The sequence below is a fragment of the Mauremys reevesii genome, linkage group 4 (assembly GCF_016161935.1).
Source record: "Mauremys reevesii isolate NIE-2019 linkage group 4, ASM1616193v1, whole genome shotgun sequence".
NCBI lineage: Eukaryota > Metazoa > Chordata > Testudines > Geoemydidae > Mauremys > Mauremys reevesii.
In genome coordinates this window covers 137,212,572-137,235,109 of record NC_052626.1, presented here as the reverse complement: position 1 = coordinate 137,235,109, position 22,538 = coordinate 137,212,572, and the positions used below count along the sequence as shown (strand labels likewise).

At 43.2% G+C, this 22,538-nt stretch overlaps 1 protein-coding gene across 6 annotated transcripts in view; it reads right to left on the bottom strand.

Annotated features, from left to right (window-relative positions):
• Positions 1 to 11,324: 11,324 nt before the first annotated feature.
• RAP1A (RAP1A, member of RAS oncogene family) overlaps positions 11,325 to 22,538 on the bottom strand; it is a 71,263-nt gene continuing 60,049 nt past the window's right edge. For all 6 annotated transcript variants that reach the window (XM_039536267.1, XM_039536270.1, XM_039536272.1 and 3 more), the window contains 3 exons: positions 18,417 to 18,560; positions 14,656 to 14,771; positions 11,325 to 12,524 (listed from right to left, as the gene is read on the bottom strand). In XM_039536267.1, coding sequence (XP_039392201.1) covers positions 14,685 to 14,771; positions 18,417 to 18,560 — 231 coding nt within the window. In that variant the 3' untranslated portion in view covers positions 11,325 to 12,524; positions 14,656 to 14,684. The remainder of the gene's footprint in view (positions 12,525 to 14,655; positions 14,772 to 18,416; positions 18,561 to 22,538) is intronic.

Genomic DNA, 22,538 nt, shown 5'->3' with positions numbered 1-22,538 from the left:
ACTACTATGCCAATGAGGTAGCATTTTGCAACAATACATGCTGTAAAGCAACGGAAATTAAGGCTCCTTATCTATCTACTTCCCTCCCCTTGTTTAGCACTGGCCTTTCCAGAATCCTGCCAGAGCCATTAGGAAAGGGATAGAGAATAAGACAGAAAATATCATAATGCCACTATATAAATCCAGGGCATGCCCACACCTTGAATACTGCATACAGTTCTGGTTGCTCCACCTCAAAAAGATATATTAGAACTGGAAAGGAACAGAGAGGGCAACAAAAATGATTAGGGGTATGAAACGTCTTTCAGCTGAGGCAAGATTAAAAAGACAGACTGTTCTGCTTAGAAAAGAGATGACTAAAAGGATATTTGAAAGGGATCTATACAGTCATGAATGGGGCGGAGAAAGCAAATAAGGACAGAATTTTAATTCAAAGAAAAAAACTGTACAGTCAACCTGTGGAACTCATTGCCAAGGGATCTTATGAAGGTGAAAAATATAACTGGGTTCAAAAAAGAATTAGATAAGTTCATGGAGAACAGGTCCATCAATGGCTATTAGCCAAGTTAGTCAGGGATTCAACCCTACATTCTGGATGTTCTTAAACCTCCGAGTGCTAGAAGCTGAGACTAGATGAGACAGGGGATGGATCACTTGAAATTGCTCTGTTCTGTTCATGCCCTCTGTTAAGTCTACCTGTAAGGGTTTAACACAGACCTGGTGAAACACCTGACCAAAGGAAATCAGGGAAGAGAATTTGAAAATCCCAGAGCGGCGAACGGGGTCTCTGTGGTTCTTTGTTCTGAGTTCTAGCCAGTTTTTGAAGCCAGGAAGCCAAGCACTGAGATTTTTGAGACTAGTTTTTTTAGAGAGAGAGAGTTTTTTTTTTAGATTTTTTCCTATTGCTCAGTACAACAGACAATAGACAGTTACACAACACAACACACTTTATTAAGGATTAATTACCCTTTCTTCATAATCAACAACAGGGGTACCCCAGCACCCGAAGGCAGAAGATAGACAGAAAACAGGGACCAAACTAGAGCTAGAGCTTGCAAATAAAAAAATAAAAAGAGAGAGAGCACAGAGAGAACACAAGATGGCCATGGCAGCCAGACAGCAGAGAGTCAGAGGCAGACCACATCAGACAAATGGAATTAAGAGAAGATCTGGAAAATCAGAGGCAGGCTCTGGAAAGTAGAACAGGCTAGCAGCATAATCCACCACCCCATCCACCTACTGATCAAATTTTAAGGACGGATCACAACTTCCATCCCTGTCGTGTCAGCAGAAAGCTGCTGTCTGAGAGGAAAGCCGCTGGTGAAAAAAAAGTGAAAAGCCATTGTGTTGTGTATGCCTTGAAAAACTACGCCATACCTTGGGGGGGGGCAGCAGTTCAGCTACAAACATCATGCTGCAACTAAGTGGCTACTACTAACAAGGGAAACAACAAAAAACTTATCAGATGGGTTAGCTCTCCAAGACTTATCTTCAGAAACCAATCTTCTATTCAAGCTAGTGAGTATTAGAAGAACTGGGTTGTGCATAAGATAATCCTGTGTCTGCAATTCTGTGTGTGTTTTTGATATATTTATAATTTTGCCTGTATTTGTTTTGTACTGGAAAAAGGAGAAATTTCTCAGGGATTAATATCTGAAGCCTCTGGCACCAGCCACCATCGGAAGACGAGATAGTGGGCTGGGTGGACCATTGGACTGACATAATATGGCCGTTCTTAGCCTCTGCAGCTTCTACTCTAAGCAACAGTTTCCTTGTACCTCTCTCTTTGCCTAATTGCTTCTCCACCTCCTGCCAAATCTCAGCTGACATCTTTTCTCTCAGTGTGTGAATGTTTTCACCCTGCAAAGTACTTGGGATACAGAGGAAAGATAACATTGTATTATTGTACAGTAGTTATCTTTATCCCCTAATTGCCCACTACAAGGTTCCTTGCACCTTTCTCTAAAGCATTTGGTACAGGCCTCTGGCAGAGGTAGGATCCTGAGATAGACGGGGCCCTCGTCTGATCCAGCCACCTGGCCATCCGTGTTACTCTGCTACACTTAATGCTTCTGCGCAACCTAAAGTGGATCAAGCATTTAGTTCAGAGAAGCCAGACATGAGCAGCAGCGCTAGACAGAATATTGGCTAACGTAGGGATGAGTCCCATAGAGCTGGGATGAGTTCTGCGCAATCTGACCCAGGTGGCTCTTACACTTCGTAGGGGATGCTAGTGGGAGCACTTGCAATTCTGCCCTCAGTAGCTCCGGGTGCATGAGCAATCATGCACCCTACACATGCCCATAGATATATAAAAGGGTGAAATCCAGAGTTCCTGTCATGTTTGTCTGTTCAAGGCTTTTTCTATGAATAATGCAGCCGTGGATGCTATTAGAAACCAGCTCCTGAGGCTCCCAGCAGGGGATAAATAGAGGATAAAAAAATAAAGCCATTTCCACACTTATTCCCCAGGCTAGTTTAAAAAAAAAAATTCACCTAGCCCATTAAGGAGCCCTTGCATAAGACACCGCATTGTAGGGAAGCACTATGAAAGGGGAAGCTACATTAATAGCCTTCAGGATGAACTCCAGGGGATGCTTCACTGAGCATAAAGAGCACTTAGCAGCTCTGCTGAAGAGCAGGCTCCCTTTTGCTCCCAGAATCTACGGGAGCCTCCTAAGTTCTTAGCTCAGCAACCCATGCAACCCTCCCCCGCACACAGAGAGTGAGCACTGTGTGATGATGTTTAAAATGGGCCGTGGCTAACAGGGTGCCCTGCCACCCAAACCAGTGTGTGCACCGGTGAGGCATTCCCAGGGGGCTCAGCCCCAGCACCCTTCTGGGCACATGTCAATCCCCACGAGATGATGTGGTGAAGCTGTTAGGCTGACAGGCCTGGAGACAGGCGTGCTCTGCACCCTGCCCTGGCTGGCTGCAGACTTTTCTCTGCACTCCTGCACAGCCCTAAAACAACAAAACAGCACATACAGCCCAGCGCAATGAGAGGAGCCAGAACCGTCTGCAAATGCACGAGGGATTCCAGCTCAGACAGATGGCGGCTGACTGCATCTCTCCCCATCCCGTCGCTACCAGTGGCTGATGAGCTGAACACGAAGGCAGGGCCCTGCACTGTGCAGGATGTGATGCCGCCTGGCTGCATGTGGGATAAAAATGAACCCTCCTTCCACAGTGGCTAAAAACCGCTGCCTCACGTGTCCTACCAAACATCTCACCTCCAGCCTGGAGCCTGGCTTTGGTGAGCAGCGGGAGTTTAATGAAACATAACACACGGTCATTTTCACAGCCTGCTTGCCTTATGTACAGGCTCCCTGCTGTGAGCCCACTGTTAGTCTAAGTAAACAAGGCTCTGCCCTGCCACAGACTGACAGATTCCCAGGGCTCAGCTGGCTGGGTTACCAGACTGCGCTGTGAACTGGAACAGCCACGGCACAGGGTTAAAGCCAGGAGGGAGCGATCCCAGGCTGTGCCAAGGACAGGAGCGCTGGCACCATGTTTGCCCTGAAGGGGTTCAATGGCTTTTGAGGAAGGCGTCGCAGGGGCCAAGCTGTTGGCTATTACTCCAACCAGATGGTAGCGGGGCCGGGGGTCACTATTATGTGCATTACAGTAGCAGCAGCTAAAAGCAGAGCTCTGCTGGGTGGGGCTTTTGCACAAACACACACACACAGTCAATACCCACCCCACGCAGCCTGTGCTGTGCATAGACAAAGGGCGAAACAGGCCCAGAGCAAAGTGATCCAAAGTCACCCAGCAAGTCAGTGGCAGGGCCAAGCCTAGAACCCAGCTCTGCTGACTCACACTCTGGTCTCCTACCTGCCAGACCACACAGCCTGTAGGCACATCACCTCGTAGAGTGGCACTGCATAGCCCTGCGAACAATAGCACATTAGCCCTGGCTGGACCCCTCCTCCTTGCTTCAGCTGCCAGGCTCATGGGAGGTGAAGGCCAGTGGATACCAACACAGCCACTTCGAGCCAAAATGTGATGGTTCTCGGGGTGCCTAGGATTGAGCGTCACCTTCTTACTCCCTGCCTCCAGCGTGAGGGAATCGATCCGGGGGGAGCTGGGTGTCAGCTCCCTGGTGTTACCAGCCCTTCAGCCACTCAAGCCTCCTCCTCAGTGTGCTGCCAGTCTAAATTTACTTCGCCTTAACAGTTGGCACTTCCCTGGAAGCATCCCCCTGTCGTGTCCAGCCCATCACTGGACATGCTCAGTGATTACCAGGTTTGCTGAGCTCAAGGGAACAGAGGACGCACCAATTTGTTTAATCAACTGAGGAGTCACACTTTGCTTAATACCAGAGCACAGAGGGGAATTTACAATACAAATAAGTTTAACAAAGAACAGAGATTCAAATGAGTAAGACTACTGGAAGTAGAATCGGACACACATAAAACTAAACACCAAACGCAACCCTGGGGTTCAGGAAAGGATTGGGATTAGTTTTCCCTTTTCTTCTACCTTTTCAGCAGCAAAATGGGGGCGGGGTGCAAAAGGAAAAAACAAAAACTGGAAAGCCAAAAACTGATTTTTTTTCTCTCCACAGTTCAGATTTTTCTCCCAAAATGTTAACTTTTTTTTAGAAAAATGTTCACAAAATATACTTGCCATTTTTTGACTGGCTCTGATTACATAGACCAATCTTTCATAGGAATTGCCAGGCTGCTCACAATCCATCTCAGCCAGTATCCTGTCTCTGCTAGTGGCCAGCAGCTAATACTTTAGGGCTTGGCTACACTTACAAATTTGCAGCGCTGCAGCAGGGTGTGAAAACACACCCTCTGCAGCGCTGCACCGGCGGCGGCGCCAGCCAGTGCTAGTAAAATCAGCCCAGCGCTGCGGCGCGCTCCGCTGTCTGTCCGTCCCCCCCCAGGGGAGGGAGGTGCTGGACAGCGGGAGAGTTTTCCAGCCTGGCGCTGGCGCGACTACACTAGCGCTCAAGCGCTGCGTGACGGCTTTGAAGTTTAAGTGTAGCCATAGCTACACTGTAGAGGAAGGAAAAAATAAACCCTATAACAGGTAGATGTAGGATAATTTGCCATCAGGGAACATGTCCTCCTGACTCCCAAATGCTAGAGGTTGGTTTATGCTCTGAAACCCAAAGGATTTATATTGCTTCCAAAACGGTTATATTAAGATTTATTATAACTTTATATTGATATCCATAAATGCCTAATCCTTGTGTGAACTCTCAAGTATATCCTGTGGCAATGAGTTCCACAGGCTAATTGTGCCATTTGGGAAAAAGTACTTTCTTTAGCATTGGCCAAATATGGACTAGATGGTACCTGACCAATCACTCTCCTCGCTACCTTCTCTTATTCGAAATTCTGTTACCACAAATCTTCCCACCTAAATGTTTCTTTGGTGAATAATTAGACAGACCCCCTCCCCTCCATACTAAAGGCAGGGCTGTCTAGTCACAGCAACTGGCTTGTTCTATTCACACCGGTGTAAATACCCCCAGTGCCTGCCTTCTCATTAAATCTGCGTTTCAGGATTTCAGTCGCAGGGAGCACCCATTAATAGCTCAATCACAGAATAAAATAGTCACTTAAAACCATTTAGCTTTGGCTGAAATTAGCATAACAATGCTTCAGTTGACAGGGGGCAACAAGGAAGCTGTCTGCCCTTGTCTGCCCTTGCAACAGGGACTTGAATTACGATCCCAGTGGGAAAACTGGCGCACACCCAACCAAAGGGATTTAAATGAAGCATTCATCAGTAGCCTTGTAAAAATTAAATATTATGGGCTCACTGAATTGGAGCGTGCTATAAAACACAGCAAAAGGGAGATGATTCCATGTGTTATTTAAACTATAAGGATTTTATTGCTCATGAGAAAAAGCTTGAGTCTTAATAAACCCAGCTGGCCAGTGAAGGCGTATGAGGCTGTGGTCTGTAGAAACCATCCAGAACAATAGGAGATTGCATTTCACAGTTTTTTATGGCGCTTCCTAGTTGTTAGCACTTTCCTCTGTCCTTCTGCATAATTTCTCTGTGATAACTAGGGATTCTTGTGCAGCATAAATAGTTAAACAGAGAAAATTAACAGGACATTGCTATCTTAAAAAAGAATTTTCTGCAGGCGCCTTCCATGGGATCTCAGAAGTACCTGAGATGGTTAAAATCGGAAAAAAAAAATTAAAACCCAGCTTGCTCTCTATATACATGATAACTTCTTTGCATTTCACCTTGTCTATACTACGAAGGGTTTGCCACTATAGATAGAGTGGTAGAGCTACAACAACAATTCTCCCCTTAGTGGAGAGACAACTTATACTGGCAAAAGAGTAGCTTAAACCAGTCCGCTGAGTGAAATAAGGCTACGTCTGTACTTAAATGCTACAGCAGCACTTCAATGTAGACACCTAGTGCAGTGATGGGAGGAGTTCTCCCATCGCTGTATATGGAATCCACCAATCTGCCGCTACCTACACTGGGGGTTAGGACAGCTTACCCCAGCGAGACACATCCATGCCAATGTCACTTTTCAGTGTAGCCCAACTACAGTCGAACCCATTTATCTCGACCTCGGTTAACTTGCCAATCCTATTAAGTCGATGTTTTAGAAGTGGAACCGCCAAACTCCCTCTTTGTCTTATGGGTTTCTCATCCGTTATGTCGATTCTTTAATCTCGCCGAACCCTAATATCTCGAGCCCGGCTCCCCGCGTCCCCGACCCACCGTGTCCCCAGCCGCCCGCTCCCCGGCTCTCCAGCCATGCGGTTCCCCAGCCGCCCGGCTCCCCGCGTCCCCGACCCACCGTGTCCCCAGCCGCCCGCTCCCCGGCTCCCCAGCCCCGCAGTTCCCCGCGTACCCGCCCGCCCGGCCCCGCTTACCCGGTCCCCGCTTCGCCTGCCGCCCGCCCGCCCGGCCCCGCATACCCGGCCCCGCCGCCGCCCGCCCGTCTGCCCGGCCCGCCGCCCGCCCGCCGCCCGGCCCGCATACCGGTCCCGCGTTGCCTGCCGCCCGCCCGCCCGGCCCCGCTTACCCGGTCCCCGCTTCGCCGCCCGGCCCCGCTTCGCCGGTGCCCGCTTCGCCTGCCGCCCGATGTTTATCTCGATCATCGGTTATCTCGACGCTTTTTAGCAAACCCCTAGGCCAGCGACATAACAGGGTTCAACTGTACTATCAAAAAGGACTTTTCTGCTGGTATAACTGGGCCCAGACACTAGTGCTTTCACTGGCAGAGCTGTGTGGGTCAAGGGTATGATTTTTTTCCACATTCATAACAGACATAACTATGCTGGTAAAACTTTCTAGTGTGAACTAGGCCTCAGCCACAGAAAGTCAATGTAAGGTTCTGCATTTCTGTGGGGCAGGGTTTGTGTTGCAGACTTCATCAGGGATTTTTTTTTTTAGGTAACAAAAACTATATCATGCACATTTTGGTCTGGTCTACACTTAAAAGTTTTGATGGCCTAGCTGTCAGGGAGGGGTATACAATCCCCCTCCCAAATTCCTGACCACCAGTGTCATACCAGAAAAAGCCCTAGCATAGATAGTGTTATGCTGGCACAAAAGTTCTTTTGGCAGTACAGCTTACTCAGTTCAGAGAACTGGTAATAGCTATGCTGGTAAAAGCACTCGTCCTGCTCCTACAAGCTGTGTCTTCACTAGGAGGGTTTTCTGAGATATCTACATCAGCCAAGCCTTTCTAGTGTATGTTTTGCAGATTATTTATATAACCCATGCAATTAATAGCCCCAATTGGTGCTGAAACTGCTGCTGTAAAACAGTCATCACACACACACACGCTCTTCTAGCCTTAGCAAAACACCAGTCCATTGACTTCCTTGGGGTAGAGTGGGCTGTAAACTAGAATTTGGTCCTCACTTTAGAAATGTTTCTCCAGTTTAAACATGGAGTTTTAGGGTAGTGCTGGATATAAGAAACCAAAAGCAGCAATGGAAGTGTCATGTAAATATTTGCATATCCTTACCCAGAATGCCCATGCAGCTCAAAGTTGGCAGGCCACAGGTAGAATTTGGTTTTCTGCAAGGCAGAATCATGCAATAATTTCTTCTTTCAGCCACAAGCCTGTTGCCACATTTGGGTTAAAATCAACATCTGCAATAATATACAGCTCAGTTTTTAGTAAGACAGGAGTTACAGTAATACATATTAGCTGATCAAACTAATGTAATAATCCTTAGATGACATTGTCTCCAGCTGAATAAAAGATAAATCTGAGCTGATTAATTTTAGTTGGAGAACAGTGTTTGTACAGATGGTGGTAGAAAACATGAACCAGTTCATGAAAAGTGTAACTCTACTGAAGTCAATGGTGTTACACCCAGGATGACTTTAGAGCCTCTGTGATTCAACTGAAATTTTAAATGTGCTCCTGCTCTACTAGCTAAATCCTATTTTGTGTTATTGGATGTTAGGAACAGGAATACTTTAAATCAGTGCCTAGGGAAGATCTTTATTTCAACATTTATCTAGAATATTCTTAAGTAAACTCTTACTGAAACTGACAAAACATTAAATTACGTGCTTCAGGATACAGCCTGTCTGCCAGTAAGAACATGCAGCTCCCACTGAAGTGAAGAGCAGAAGTCTCTCTCAAGGCAGAATTTGGGCTATTGTGTTTAAAGTCCATTAGTTATATATTTTTAAAAAAGTTATCCAATGAGAACACTAGATCTGTCTGTAGAATAGTAAGCAAGTGCATCAAGGCATCATTCTGGAGTGCGCCCCATCCATAAACAAGGACTTTTCAAAAGGATTCTGCTTTATAGGAACTAGATCTGAGAGCACACGAAATCTGGACCAAAACTGCAGGGTGTTCAGATGTCAGGTTCTAACTCATCTCAAACAGGAACTAATTTCACATTTTAAAGAGTTTTTTTAAATTAGAGAAGTAAATTAAAACCCCAATTTTTAAAAACCATTTTTCTTATACTAGGCATCACGCAAAGCTGTTTTAAAACAGTGTCACCCAGTGGTAAAATGAGAAGTATGCAGAGATTAAAAAAAGGCTAACTCACTTTTACATCTATCGTATTAAAAGTTTGTTATTAATTTTCCAAAGAACATTGTGAGTGAAAGTCAGCCTTTACCTTCCCAGGGATGGGATCCTTAGTGCCAAAGTTTGCAAGACCTGCACCTTACACCCTAGCTTTAAGATGACCTCCAGCAATAAGATGCCTTTGAGCACCAGACTGGGGTCATGGGTTTTGTGTATATCCATATCCAGGGCCGGCTCTAGACCCCAGCGCGCCAAGCGCGTGCTTGGGGCGGCATGCCGCCAGGAGGGCGGCAAGCGGCTCTGGTGGACCTGCTGCAGGCATGCCTGCGGAGGGTCCGGTGGTCCGGCGGCTCTGGTGGACCTGCCGCAGGCATGCCTGCGGCGGGTCCGCTGATCCCGCGGCTTGGGTGGACCTCCCGCAGGCATGCCTGCGGATGCTCTACCGGAGCCGTGGGACCAGCGGACCCTCCGCAGGCACGTCTGCAGGAGGTCCACCGGAGCCGCGGGACTGGCAACCGCCAGAGCGCCCCTGCGGCGTGCCGCCCTGCTTGGGGCGGCGCAATTGCTAGAGCCGCCCCTGTCCATATCCCTCGCTGTGCTTCATGTCCTACTTCGCCACCTCTGAAGTTACTGCATTTCAGTGCTAGGTGATCCATTTCCTCTACATCCACTGCCTGCTACACACAGGGGAGTTGTGAGGTTTAACTAGCAGTTCACACATTTTGTAGCTTCTGTAGAGTACATTGCACCCACAGGGACGCCCTGCATTCTTCTGTCACTCATTCTCCCCCATGCCTGGAGCTCTGTATGCCTTCCATTTTCCACTCCCGGTCCCTCCAACCCCCACAAACTCATCCCTGGTCGCTCTGCACATCCCTGGTTCCCCTCCTATCGCACCCCTCTGGCCCTGCTGCTTTAGTCCCATCCCCTGTATTTTTGTTAGACCAGGCTACATACAATATTCCCAAGCAGTAAATTAAGCTGATGCCTCTGATATGTGAGGACAGCAGGAGGGACCAGTAGAGACATTCTTCTGCAAGCAGCACTGGGTGTGTGCGCACGAATGCTTTTCCTGCCCATCAGGCTTTCGGGGTGCTCTGATTTGCACCAATGAGAAGGTTGGATGGGATGTGCCACATGTGTCACGTCACAGAATGCCATCGCGTGGTGTTACACCTGGCCTTGCTCAGCCAATTAGTTAATGTTTTGAAACTGTGGACTAAAAGATGTTCTAAGTTTACTAAGTGAGAGGGAAAAGCACCACCGAGTTCATAACACCACTTCCTGCAGTGCCTGGATTTGTCTTGGCAGGCTCCCATTCTCATGCTCACCACACCCAACCGTTTCACATGGAGCACGGTGCTTTGGCTAGGTTGTTGTACAGAGTGCACTACTTTGTTTAGGAAAAAAAAGATATTTCCCTTTTTAATGAAATGTTCGGGACCATGATAGCTGTATTACTACAGCACCACCTAGTGGCTCAGTTGATTAGACAATTCAGATTAGATTTCTATTTTTATACAACAGACATCTGTAACCATCATCAGCAGTTACTTTATTACTAAAATCATTATTAAAAATAATCTTACATTTAGTAAAGATATTGACTAACCTCCAGGGACCATGTTTCTGGTCCTTCTAAAGACAGAAGTGCATATTCAAGTCAGTGAAGTGACGTAGCTAAGCAACTAAATGTTTTCCTAGTGACTGATGAGTGTAGATACATTTGCCATATCATTCTCATCCAAATTCTTTCATTCAGTCTTCTCAGAGCTGCACTTAGAACTAGGATCTCTGCATAAATTCAGCAGCTGCACCACCACCAGACCTTTTGAAAACATGTTTAAGGAAGTTCCTGGTTTCCTGTAAAATTGCATATCGATCCCTGGACAATCTTTTAGCTACAATATAGTTTTGGATTTCCTATTGTGTTCTTTTGGACAAAAAGGGCTACAATATTGCTTGAATTTACTCCCCGGTCACAACAGCGGAGATACAGACCTTATTCTCTTCTGACCTACTCTGGGGTAAAGCAGGAGTAAGTCACCAAGGTCGATGGAATTTCGGCAGTGTAGATCTGAAGTGGGGAAATCATGCCCAATATCAAAAACAGAAGGCTGTCATTTTTTGCTTGTACACAAACAAGACTGAGTTTGACAAACACATATAGGTCTCTCCACTCCCAATATCCTGAATTTTGTGAAACTGGGAGGTTTTAAGTAAAACACATTCAGCTCGCTGTACTCATCAGGCCAAGTTCACCAATCTCTTCGATACTAATATTCACTGAGTTTTGCCTAAAAAAGTAATAGCTGGTGGTAGCTTCTGTGCAATTACATTTACTCAAAATCAATTCTCCAGTCCACAGATTCACTTGAGACGCTGCACATAACTTCATTCTTGGGCTCCTGCCCTGCAGATTAACAATATTAAAACAAAGATTCTCTCAGTGAAATACACGATCATGTCAGACTGAAAGATCATAGACCCTGATACAGTATTAAACTAATTTTTTACATACAAAAATAATTATACAGAGGGATATTTTCAGCAGAATACAATCTTTAAATATCCGAACGAATATACAAAGTATTTAAAAGCAGCCTGATGGTCTTAACTGTGTAATCTGATTTAATACATCAACAGGGGCCAGTGTGGAGACAGGTTGTTGGCATAACCACTGTGTGCTTGGGGTTTATTATAACAGAAGACTTTAACTACTGCAGTAGCAGGAAGGAATTCACAAAACATTTTGTTATGAAAACCCAAACCTGAAAACTAACAAAACCACACAAACAAAAATTAAAATGTACTAAAATTTAATCATTCATAAAAGCTGTAATTTAATCTGTGACAGTAAAACACAAAAGCAATATTAGAGTTGGTTTAGTATATTATATATTTTTGCTTTGAAAGCCATAGAAATCAGTTATCCCAGTTTTTTCCTATAAAAGACCCATTTTTCCAAAGCATTATGCACAAACATTTTTAATTAGAATATAATGGCAGAATGAAAATAATGATATTCCATAACTTTTAAATATAAAATGAAGTCAATGACTCAAAAAGTTACTTGCTGCAGTGAGTTCAAAGGGAAAATTCGTAGAGTATATATCTATATAATTATAGATATAAAGTATAATGGTTGAACATTTTTAGTGCTTGATGGGGAAGAATGATGATAAAAAGGTCAATATGAAATTATTTTAATTATAGTAGCAATATCTAACATTTGAAATGCATCCATGCTCTTTTGTATAATTATACACTAGAGTCAATTATATTTATTTTCACATCTGTTAACCGCTATTGCAAAGGAGAAATACTATGGTCTTAATTTCCAAGAGATATACACAGAGCAATTTCTTTTTCCAGGGACCTTGTGCAAACCATTATAAGATCTAAATTCTTCACATAATATATAAAAACAGGAGAAGCCTCTTCAGATATGTTGTTACTTTGTCATTTTTTGACATCTGGAATGCTGGCACTTTCCAATTGGGCAACAGTTCTTCATTCCTGCAATCTAGGATGCGTAAAAGGAAAAAAAAATTAGGGTCTTTCTTAAATCATCATAGAGAGGAAAGATCTTAAACAAAGGCCAAAAGATCATTGCTAAAAATTGGCCATAGAAGGAAAAGCTGAGAATAAAAGTATACCACAATGGATAGCACTCTGACAAAAGGGGGTTATTTCACTTTAGCATTGTGATTTGTTTCCACTGAAACTTCTCCGTATGGATTTAGAAGTAGAGGAAGAGAAAAAATTGGATTCTTTGGAGACCGTTTGTAAACTCTTTGGGACCAAGATTTTTATTTTGTATGTGTCCACAGTGCAGTGCCATGAAGCCCCTCTTCTGATTGGAACACCTGGGTACTATTGTCATAGCAACATGGTCTGCATTTCAACTGAGGCTACAGTATACCAACTCATCTGGTTTGTAAAAGCAGCAAAGAGTCCTGTGGCACCTTATAGACTACCAGACGTTTTGGAGCATGAGCTTTCGTGGGTGAATACCCACTTCGTCAGATGCATGCCTGGTCTGTATTCATTCACTAATGCTGGAAATCAGGAATGCAAAAAATTGAGTTGCTGTGGTGGTGTTATATTAACAAAGTAACTATCGGACTAGATATATCCCTTAGGATTTTCTTTAAATGGATAACGAGTTAGCTTAGGTTGTAACAAATCGATTAAACAAATAAATTAAGATGAGGCTCACAAATAATGGCAAGCACAGTAGAGAATCTGATATTTTGAATATCTGTCTCAGACTCAGATATTTCTATTAACACAAAACTACTAGTGATTCATCAACAAAACTGCATATCCACAATTTTACCAGTAATTTACAGCATCAGCAGCATGTAGTCTGTGTGTATACTCACTTTGCTCCTAAAGCTGCAGGTGAAACACACTTGCTGTGCTATGTAACCTATCACAGCATTCCCTTTGTTCCAATGAAAATTATACTAACTGCGAAGCTGTTGCAGTTAAGGACCAGCAGCAAATGACTTGTAGTACTGACAGACCAGCAGATGGCGCCTCTTCTAAATGTCACCAGGTAGGCTGTGTTAAGAATGGAGTCTGCTTGGCTGATGATACACTCGCTAAACTCAAATCCATTGCCTGAGGTGGCAAGAAATGGGAGAGGTGTCTGGTACTATTTGAACCATGCTATTGATTTTTATAAACCATATTCCTTTCACCTCTTTACTCATAAAGCATTAGGGTCTAGCCTGCAAATCACTAGGAAAGGATAAAGGTAAACTGCATAAAGCCCCAAACCACTAGAAACCAGCAAGGTAGTAAGGTGACTGCTCTAACCCTGACAATCTGAAAGCTATTTAAAGGAGACGCATGTTTACATTTCATGAACTAAGTACATGATAGTTCTAGAGAGCACAGAGACCCAGGACACAATGGCTGGAAAGAGGACCACTGATTCATGCAATCTTCAGAAATTAAACAAGTCATCCTAGAAATCTTTTGGGAGTTAGTTTCTCCCAAAAAATACATGGCTGCTGCAGGACCAACGGATATACCACTTCTCCAGATAAACTCTACCTGTACAACCTTAGCAGAGTTGCAAAACATACATCTATGAATAGATTAGGGGAAAAAAGCAAGATATGTTGTCAGTAAAGTTTAAGACAACTTTAAGGAACTGAAAGTCCAGAGCAGCAGCTGACTATGTCAAAATTAATGCTGTCTCTAACTCTTTTACTCTAGCCGGGCTGGGCTACCATAGCTCACATGGTACACAAGAGCATTTGCTTTTCTGGGGTCCTGAAACACAGGCCGCTCTGCATTGCATCAACAACAATGTAAGATTTTCTTGTTTTCTCAAGATCTCTCTCCTGCCTAATGAAATCGTTTTTGGAAGCATCTTGCATCTTGCCGAGATACACGGGAAGATTATTTATAGCACATGTCCAACCTTAGTATTTTTTTGGTGGGCAACTTTTCATTTCTTTGCCATTGAGATGGGAGAGGCAGGACGGAGTTTCAATTTGTGATTGTCCTTATATCACCTAAGGCTGAGCAACAGCTGCAACAATACCAGAAGTCACAGGAAGGCCACTAGATTTCAGCAGGGGATAAGAGGGCAAATAGAGAGCTCTGTGTCTAAGGCAGTTACTTCCTTGCACTCTTACCTGGCTCAGAGCTGCTGCGTGCTGTGGGTCTAAAGCAGCAGACATGACTTCTTTTTAGGCTTCTTCTTTTCCACTGGTGTTTTTCTGTTTATTTGTCTGACCAGGTCATAAAAGATCTGAAAGAGAAAGGTGTGTTTAGCAAAACCATGAGTCACAAACGTAACATTTGAACTACACGGGAGGCTAACTAGGCTGTTTGGCAAGTTGGTATTTTTTCCGTGGTGGCTGCAAATTTAAGTTACGGATTAAAGCTTTTGTTTCATGAAAAATGTTAAGGAGCAGTACGTTCAGTGTCAACTTGGGAGAGCACGGGGGGTGCAAAGGTGACTTAAAGCTCACCTTTGCCTCCTCTGCACCCAGTGTAGGCAGGTCCCCTTGCTCCATGTCAGAGCAGCACCAGGCTGCAGTAATTTAGATGAATTTAGGGCAGGGGTATCCTGACTATAGCACTATTGCTTGAACCCTCTTGGAAGCTGAGCGGGAAGTGGAAAGAGACCCAACAACACTGGGGATCATCTTTAGATAGGAGCTACCCTCCCTGGGCTGATTAATATGGCTTCAGGGCAACATTACACCAATGCCACAGCATAAAGTAGCTTCACCATATTGGAGCACCTGGCCCTCAAGTTCCTGGCTCGTCTCTTAAAACCTTCCTTCCATCTGCTCTGTGGGAGAGCTGCATTTTTCAAGTTCTGCTTTTGCAGTACATGTTGAGGCTATCTGGTGACTTACCTCATCCCTCTTCTCTTTCCCAAAGTCGCGGGGAACCCCAGACCTGGCTAATAAAATTAGCATGAAAGAGCAACAGATTGCTGCCCTGCACTGAAACTTATCCAGAAGGCACCAGTCTCAGGGTCTCCTTACTGCTGCATACATGCATTTCTTGTGAACTCCTTTGCTACGGTTTGCTCTGCCTACAATGATACTTGGCAGCTTATTCATGGCAAAACTAGCTTTGCAGGGATGTTTGGAGCTACCTCACAGTATCAAAGAGGATTTTTTATCCCCTCGGAAACCCCCACCCGACTCATTGTTTATTTTTTCCCTTTCCGATGTGGCTGATGGCTCACCAATGCCTGCTGATTCCAAGGAGCTTTAAAGACAAGAAAACAAATAGCTGGAAAACCGCAGGAAATGTAATATTTTCCTGATATCTCCTTTAAAGCATTGAAACACAGTCAACTGATTTTAAACTAAAACGATAAAGTCAGCATCATGGTCAAGCTTTAAAAATAAAATATGTTAACAGTATTTAAGTTTCTCACACTCCCTCTCCATTGGGTTTAGTCTTACACAGTTTTATATTGTCAGCTTCAGACAAAAATCAGCAGCTCGTACTCCATTAAGGTCAAACCAGATTGTTCCTAACAGCTAAACATGCTTTGGATGTTAAAGAGATTTGAGGAAAAATGTTTCTGTAGGGAAAGACACAGTTCACTAACCGTCCTTTCCCCTGCTAGTGACAAGTAGCTCCCAGTAAAGTCTTTCTAAGCCGGGGCAAAGATTTTTGGTGCCCAATTGAAACATCTTAAAAAAGCCTCAATTTCTGAAAGTGCTGAGCACCCCCACTCTGAAAAAGAAGCCTCCTAATAAGTCTAGGAAGGCAAAAATGGAGGTACCCAACAATCACAAGTCACACTGGAACATCTAGGCTCACACGGTTAGGATGTTTTTAGTGGAGGTGAGAGATTATTGCTAAATGTCTGCATAAAAGATCGCAGCACAGGAAGGACATTCCCTCAAAAAAGAGAGTCAGCTAAACGTAAGTGTTATATAAGCCATCAGAAAGGTAAACTTTGAAGAGCTGCTACTGAGTATGTTCAGCATCATCTTTTCAAAGAAAATGCTCAGAGGTTTTCTGTGTACGTGAAAGGTTTAACATTCCATTTTCAGATAATGGCAAAAGGAATTGAATACCCCTCACATCCATATTTTAATAACATTTAACAACATCAAATCCAATATTAGCCAGAAAAAAAAAATCAAGATTAAGGGCAACACTTCTGCAATTCAACAACTCCAGCCTAAACAAACACGTAGCATAATGGTTTGCTTTAGAAATGGAGTGTTCCTTCCCTTTGCTTTCCACAGCTTGTGTGTGTGTGTGTCACAACCAGATTATGAAACACACATTTTTGGTATTGTCTCACAAAATCGGAGAGTCTTGTGGCAATGTGTCCCACCAGGCTCAAATGCTATGGGGATAGGTGCCCTGGAAACTGGAATATCTGATACAAAGACAAATTTCACAAAACTGATTAAGCTGCCACTTGTGAGTCAAAGAAATCTTAGCTCCCAAGGCAATGGTCCCTGTATAAATGCACGTGTAAAGAAGCAATCTTGGGTAACTAGCAGTTCAGATATTTGCCTGGACTATATAAAGATTCAGCCTACAAATCTGTTGAAAGAACTATAAAGCCCCATTAAACAGAGTGCAATGCAGATATTAATATCCATGGTAATCATCTTCACTCCACTAGCATGTCATAGAGAATACACAGAGAGGGAAATGGGAATATCTGGGTTCACTCATTGGGGATGATTTTATGAAACTGTCTTGTGGCTGCATTTGATGCAGTCACTCATGAGTTAAACATATTCACTGCGTACAAGTGAAACACTCTCCCTCCTGCACGGTTCCCTGGTGTATGTTAAGATGCCTCTGGCCACGGAGTCCTCAGTCACCACTGTGTGGAGTGTGGAAATCTTACGTATTTTCCCCCCGAAAATGATGATTTTCTGACTGTTCTGTGTAGCCCACTGTGAAGTATCCTGCAACTGATGCACTGGGTTCATGGTATCATTTACACTGCACTGGGATCCACGTTTTACTACCATTTTAATTTTCACTCGGGGTTAACAGTACCCTCCATCTGGGGCTGACTCCAACTGCCACTTCGTGCACCACGGAGTGCCCTTCTCCTTTTGACTTGTCTCGTGAGTTGCCAATCCCAGGTTCTACCACTTATCCTCATCTGTAACCCCTAATATGGGCCCACCTTGAGGGCATTTCACCTTCCATGGCTGCAAACCTGGGCTCTGTCAGCCAGGATATGCCCAGTAGAGGATAAAGAGCTCAGTACTGCTGGAGAGCAGGTGGGCCTGAATGCCTGAGCCTTGCCACCGTAGAATGCAGTTCAAGGCACACCTATTTGCACAGGTGTTCTCCAGTTAAACCTGGCACAAACTGCCCTGACAACACTCTTGTGCGGGGACTTGGCCACAGTAAAATAGCGGCTTAAGATAGAAGGGCGAAGAACTCTTCCTTTTAGAGAGATGAAAGGTGTCTCTTTGGTAGGGCACCAAGGTACTACAATACAGCCAATCAAAATGTGTAAAGCAAATTAATTTTCAGCAGAGCAGACAACACGACTAGAAATATGCTGGGAAATATGCAAACGCCAGCATTCAGAAGACGGCCTCTTAAGAAGTTACATATCCACTTCAATAAAGCTCATTTTGGATGAAATCCCTCCATTTATACCCTCCAGTTCTGGCTGGAGTGCTGTGCAGGAGCCATTTACACTGAGACGAATTTCACTTTTTGGTACTTTGGAGAGACTGAAGGGTATTTCATTACCGTGAATGGAATTCAGCTATAGTACCCAAGATCAAGACTCCAGAAGCATCCTAAACGGTCAAGATGTGTACAATGGCCTGTGCACTGCATTAGTGATATTTATACTGGGGTGGTGAAGTTAGAATATACAAAGTACAAAAGTGATCCATTATTGCCTAGCAATGGAACAGCTGGTAGTTACCTCATTAACATTGATTTTAGACTTTGCAGACGATTCTAGAAAGGCACAGTTACACCACTGTCTTGCTAAGTTCTGACCCTGTTCTTTGCCAACTACGCGTTCATCTTCCAGGTCACATTTATTGCCAACCAGAATCATTGGAACCTGTGTGGAGAGAACAATGAGAAGCATATGAGCAAACACTGTTCCAACAAACACACGCTGCATATACCCTGGACTGGCCCAGAAACGCCATCAGTGACAAAGGTTATTTCTTCAAAAAGCGTTGTCTCTGTTTGACAGGGCTACATTGCATAAGCACAAGAAAAAATGATATAAAATGGAGTATATAATCCATGGAGTTAGAGCTACATTGAACTCACAGACTAGATTACATTTCAGGTACCTGCTGGAAAGGAGCTGAAGGAAAATTGTGGCATGCAGCCACCATGACCAAGTTTCACTGACAATCAATCACACCATCTAACAAATGGAAATACTGCTGTTTAGGAGGTTACATTATACAAGGTTTATTTTGAGGTCATCCACTAACATCACACTAGTCAAAAACAATTTATTGTTAAGATGCTTTCAAGCGACACGAGTTTAAACTGCATGCCATCTTAACTTATGTTAGACAACAGGGTATACAGCATATTTCCTGAGATACATGCTGAATGTTGCCAGCCCTAGTGACCTGGCAGTCCGTCAAGCCACAGAAAATAAATGGGGCCACCTTTGAAAAGCACGCCCTTGATCTGGAACGAAAGGAACTGGATGCATGCACCATGGCCTTCCACATGTGCTGTCTTTTCCCATCGGGAGTGCAGGACCATGCTGCATCAACAGTTCTATGCACACAAAATGGAAAGACTTCTGCAATAATAAACATACTGGACAATTTCATGTTCATATTTAGAGAGAGAGAGAGAGAGAGAATATATATATAATTAAGCAAAAACTGCAACTAATTGTTTTGTAACAGACTCATAAGAGTCTTGATTAGTAGGACTGGATAAAATGCCATTTCTTCAGTTAATTACACTAATTTTGTTTTAACATTAAAAACTGCTTACTGCATTAGTCATATGAGTAACCTGCACCACTGTATCCTAGGCCCACTGTCGTTAAGCTCTGCTCAGGAGATTCAATGAGTGGAAACAGCTGTATGAATGGTACAAAATGATGGCAAACCATCTGTTAAACAGCCTGATGAAGGAGCTACCAACTGCTGGCTCTCTGAGGAGCCACCTGCCCATTCCCTCAGCAGGGAAGAAGTGCCTAAGGGAGCCCATGGTCCCTGCTACATTTCCTGGGGAGTGTTACAGGAACTGAAGTGCCTTTGGAAAGTGACCTTGGCTACAACAAACACTTGTTACTGATTTATTTGCATTAGGCGGAACAGAATGGAGTAGTCTTGACACACATTCAAAGAGCTGGGACAGTTTTTCAACAAGCGTGAAAGCAGACGATGGATGGAAATGAAGGGATTTCTTGCACATTGGGAGAGAGCCGGTAAAATTCTTTTCTACTGTAAGTTCTTCGGGGCAGGGACTGTATTTATCTCATATACTGTACAGAGCCAAGCATGTTGTCAACATTCAATAAATCAAACATTTCCCCTTTTAAGAATATACTCCCCGAAGCTTCCATGGCAAACAATCAAATGATACAATTCAATACCATGTGACAATCTGATAACCCTTAAAAACACTCAATTAGTTCAGTCAAAAAATGGGAACATTTTTTCCAGCAGGCTTTAGCAGTAAGACACCTTTGAGGTAGTACCAACATGTGAATCTCAGAAGACTTTTCCTGTTTCCCCACAGCCTTGTGGGCAACTGATGGATATCCCTGCACATCACCAGGGAAGAATGCATTTAAAATGGCAGGGAGGAAAGCCAAAGGAGTTGGTAGGACTTCATATTTAAAGCGGAAAATGTTAAAGAAAAGAGCTCTCACAACACTACAGTGTCTAATCTGTTTTAGATCTCCTGTAAATGAACTCTTTAAGCAACTACAATATAGTACAGAAAGTCCTGGGCTGCATACCATTCGTTAAATCCTGCATTTCATATAAATCCCAGTTCCTAAAATACTGAAATGGAGTTAAGGTAAGAAATCTCCAGTTCCTTAAGCATTTTTAAGCACACAAGTAACAGCAAGATCTGCACTCCATTCCACTGCTGCATTTTATTTACATGACAATGCATACACCACTGTTTCCCCATAGCACTGTAAGAGACAAATTACAGAACTGCTGATAATGGGTGTGCATGCCATTCCCTTTCTGCACACAAAACTGAGCCCAAAACCTGTACTTTCCGGATGGAAAATAAGTTGCTATACATTTCCTTCAATAATGTACATAAGTACTGTAAAATTTCAAATTACTTTTTATACTTAATTTTGCACATAATTGTTCTTAAGCAGAGTCTTAGTCAACTACATTTAAGACTCATTTAAACCTCAAAACAAGATGGTTTCAAAAGAAATCAGACAACATTTTATTTTTGGGAACTACATTTTGCTCACTACAGCAAAACCTGAAGTCATGAAACAGAAACTGCAGGCAAAACAAATCTCTGTTTCAGATCAAACCATTCTACCCCACACCAAATACAAATATTCACAATTACACACGCTTAATTAGAATCTCTTTCATTTTGTATGAGACCAAAAGAAATGATCCATTTTCCCAGACGTGGATACTGACATACAAATGTGAATATCTGAACACATTCAAAACTAACTAAAGAATGTTAAAAAGCGGTACAGCAGAAAAAATGGAACACACAAAAATGAGGTATACATTTGTCTAGATATGGGGAGATACGAGACACGTGGTTGTTTTAAATGGCAAGAGTTAACTAACTGCTCCGTACCAATGAGATTTCTAGACTTATTGCAATAAACTGAATTTGATCAAGTTTGGTTTTGATCATTTTGAAATTCAAACAGCAATTTATATTTTTCTTGCACATAAAACATTGAACAGTTAAAATGCTGAAATTTTAAGAGACTCGTTCCGCTAGCACTAAACACAGGGTGATCTGTCTTCTTTTACTCATGAGTACAAGGCTTGAAGAGGAAAAAAAATCTTGTTGGACATTTGAATCCATGAACTAACATCCAACTAATTAAAATGAATAAATAAGTTAATTATCATGAAGCAGAATTAAAGTAACATTGTCCATTTTTTGATTAATTTGACCAACCTATGGTACAAATGCCACTGCAAGCAGTGTAGCTGGTTGAACCGCTCGGTGCATTGACCTAAATGCTAATAAAAGAACCATGCTACCTGCAAGCATAATCCTCACATAATGAAGATTAGTTTTACTTAAATAAAAAGTTTACCAAGTTAAACCAGAGAGTGGATCAAAATCATTAAAAAGCAAGGTAGCCAAGGTTAAGGAACAATGAAGATTTAAAAGTAAATACAAAAGTTAAGAGACTACCTCAGTTTCAAAACACATTTAGCACCACGGTACCATTTATCCTTCAGAGCAACCTACTGCATTGTTTAAACAGCTTTTTCATGAATGGCTATTTAAATACAATGCCTATGGCTTACTTATGATCTGGCCTAAATATGTGCAACAACTCCAGCTCTGTTTACTGATCCTCAGCACTACTCTTAACAGGATGAGTGTAAGGAGATAAAGTAACAATATGTGAATGAGAAGCTACCTCTAGCATCCCGGCTCAGCTAAGAGGACCATATAAATGACTGAAGTAATCCAGCTTCAAAGAAAAGCAGTTACTTTTGTTGTCAGTGATTAAAATCTTTTTCACGCCCCTCAGGGTAAATCCTTGAAAAAGATTACTAACAACTGTATTAGAGTTTAATTTCAGCTTCCTGTCATCTAAACACAAAATGATGAGGGTCACAAAACTGTACCATTCACCCCAACACTGTCCTGTAAAACATCTGCAACTTCTAGTCCATCAGAAGTTTTGGAAATATAGACTTCAGAAGAAAAAAAAAATCCATCATGAAACACAGAAAGCCCCATGCAACAGAACTAAAGCCTCCAACGACAGGAACAGCTCCATCTACAGGGTCCAGAGGCATAGCATTACTGCATATAATCTCCTCCAACTCTGTACAGGCTGATCAGTGCTTTGCCAGCTAAAGGA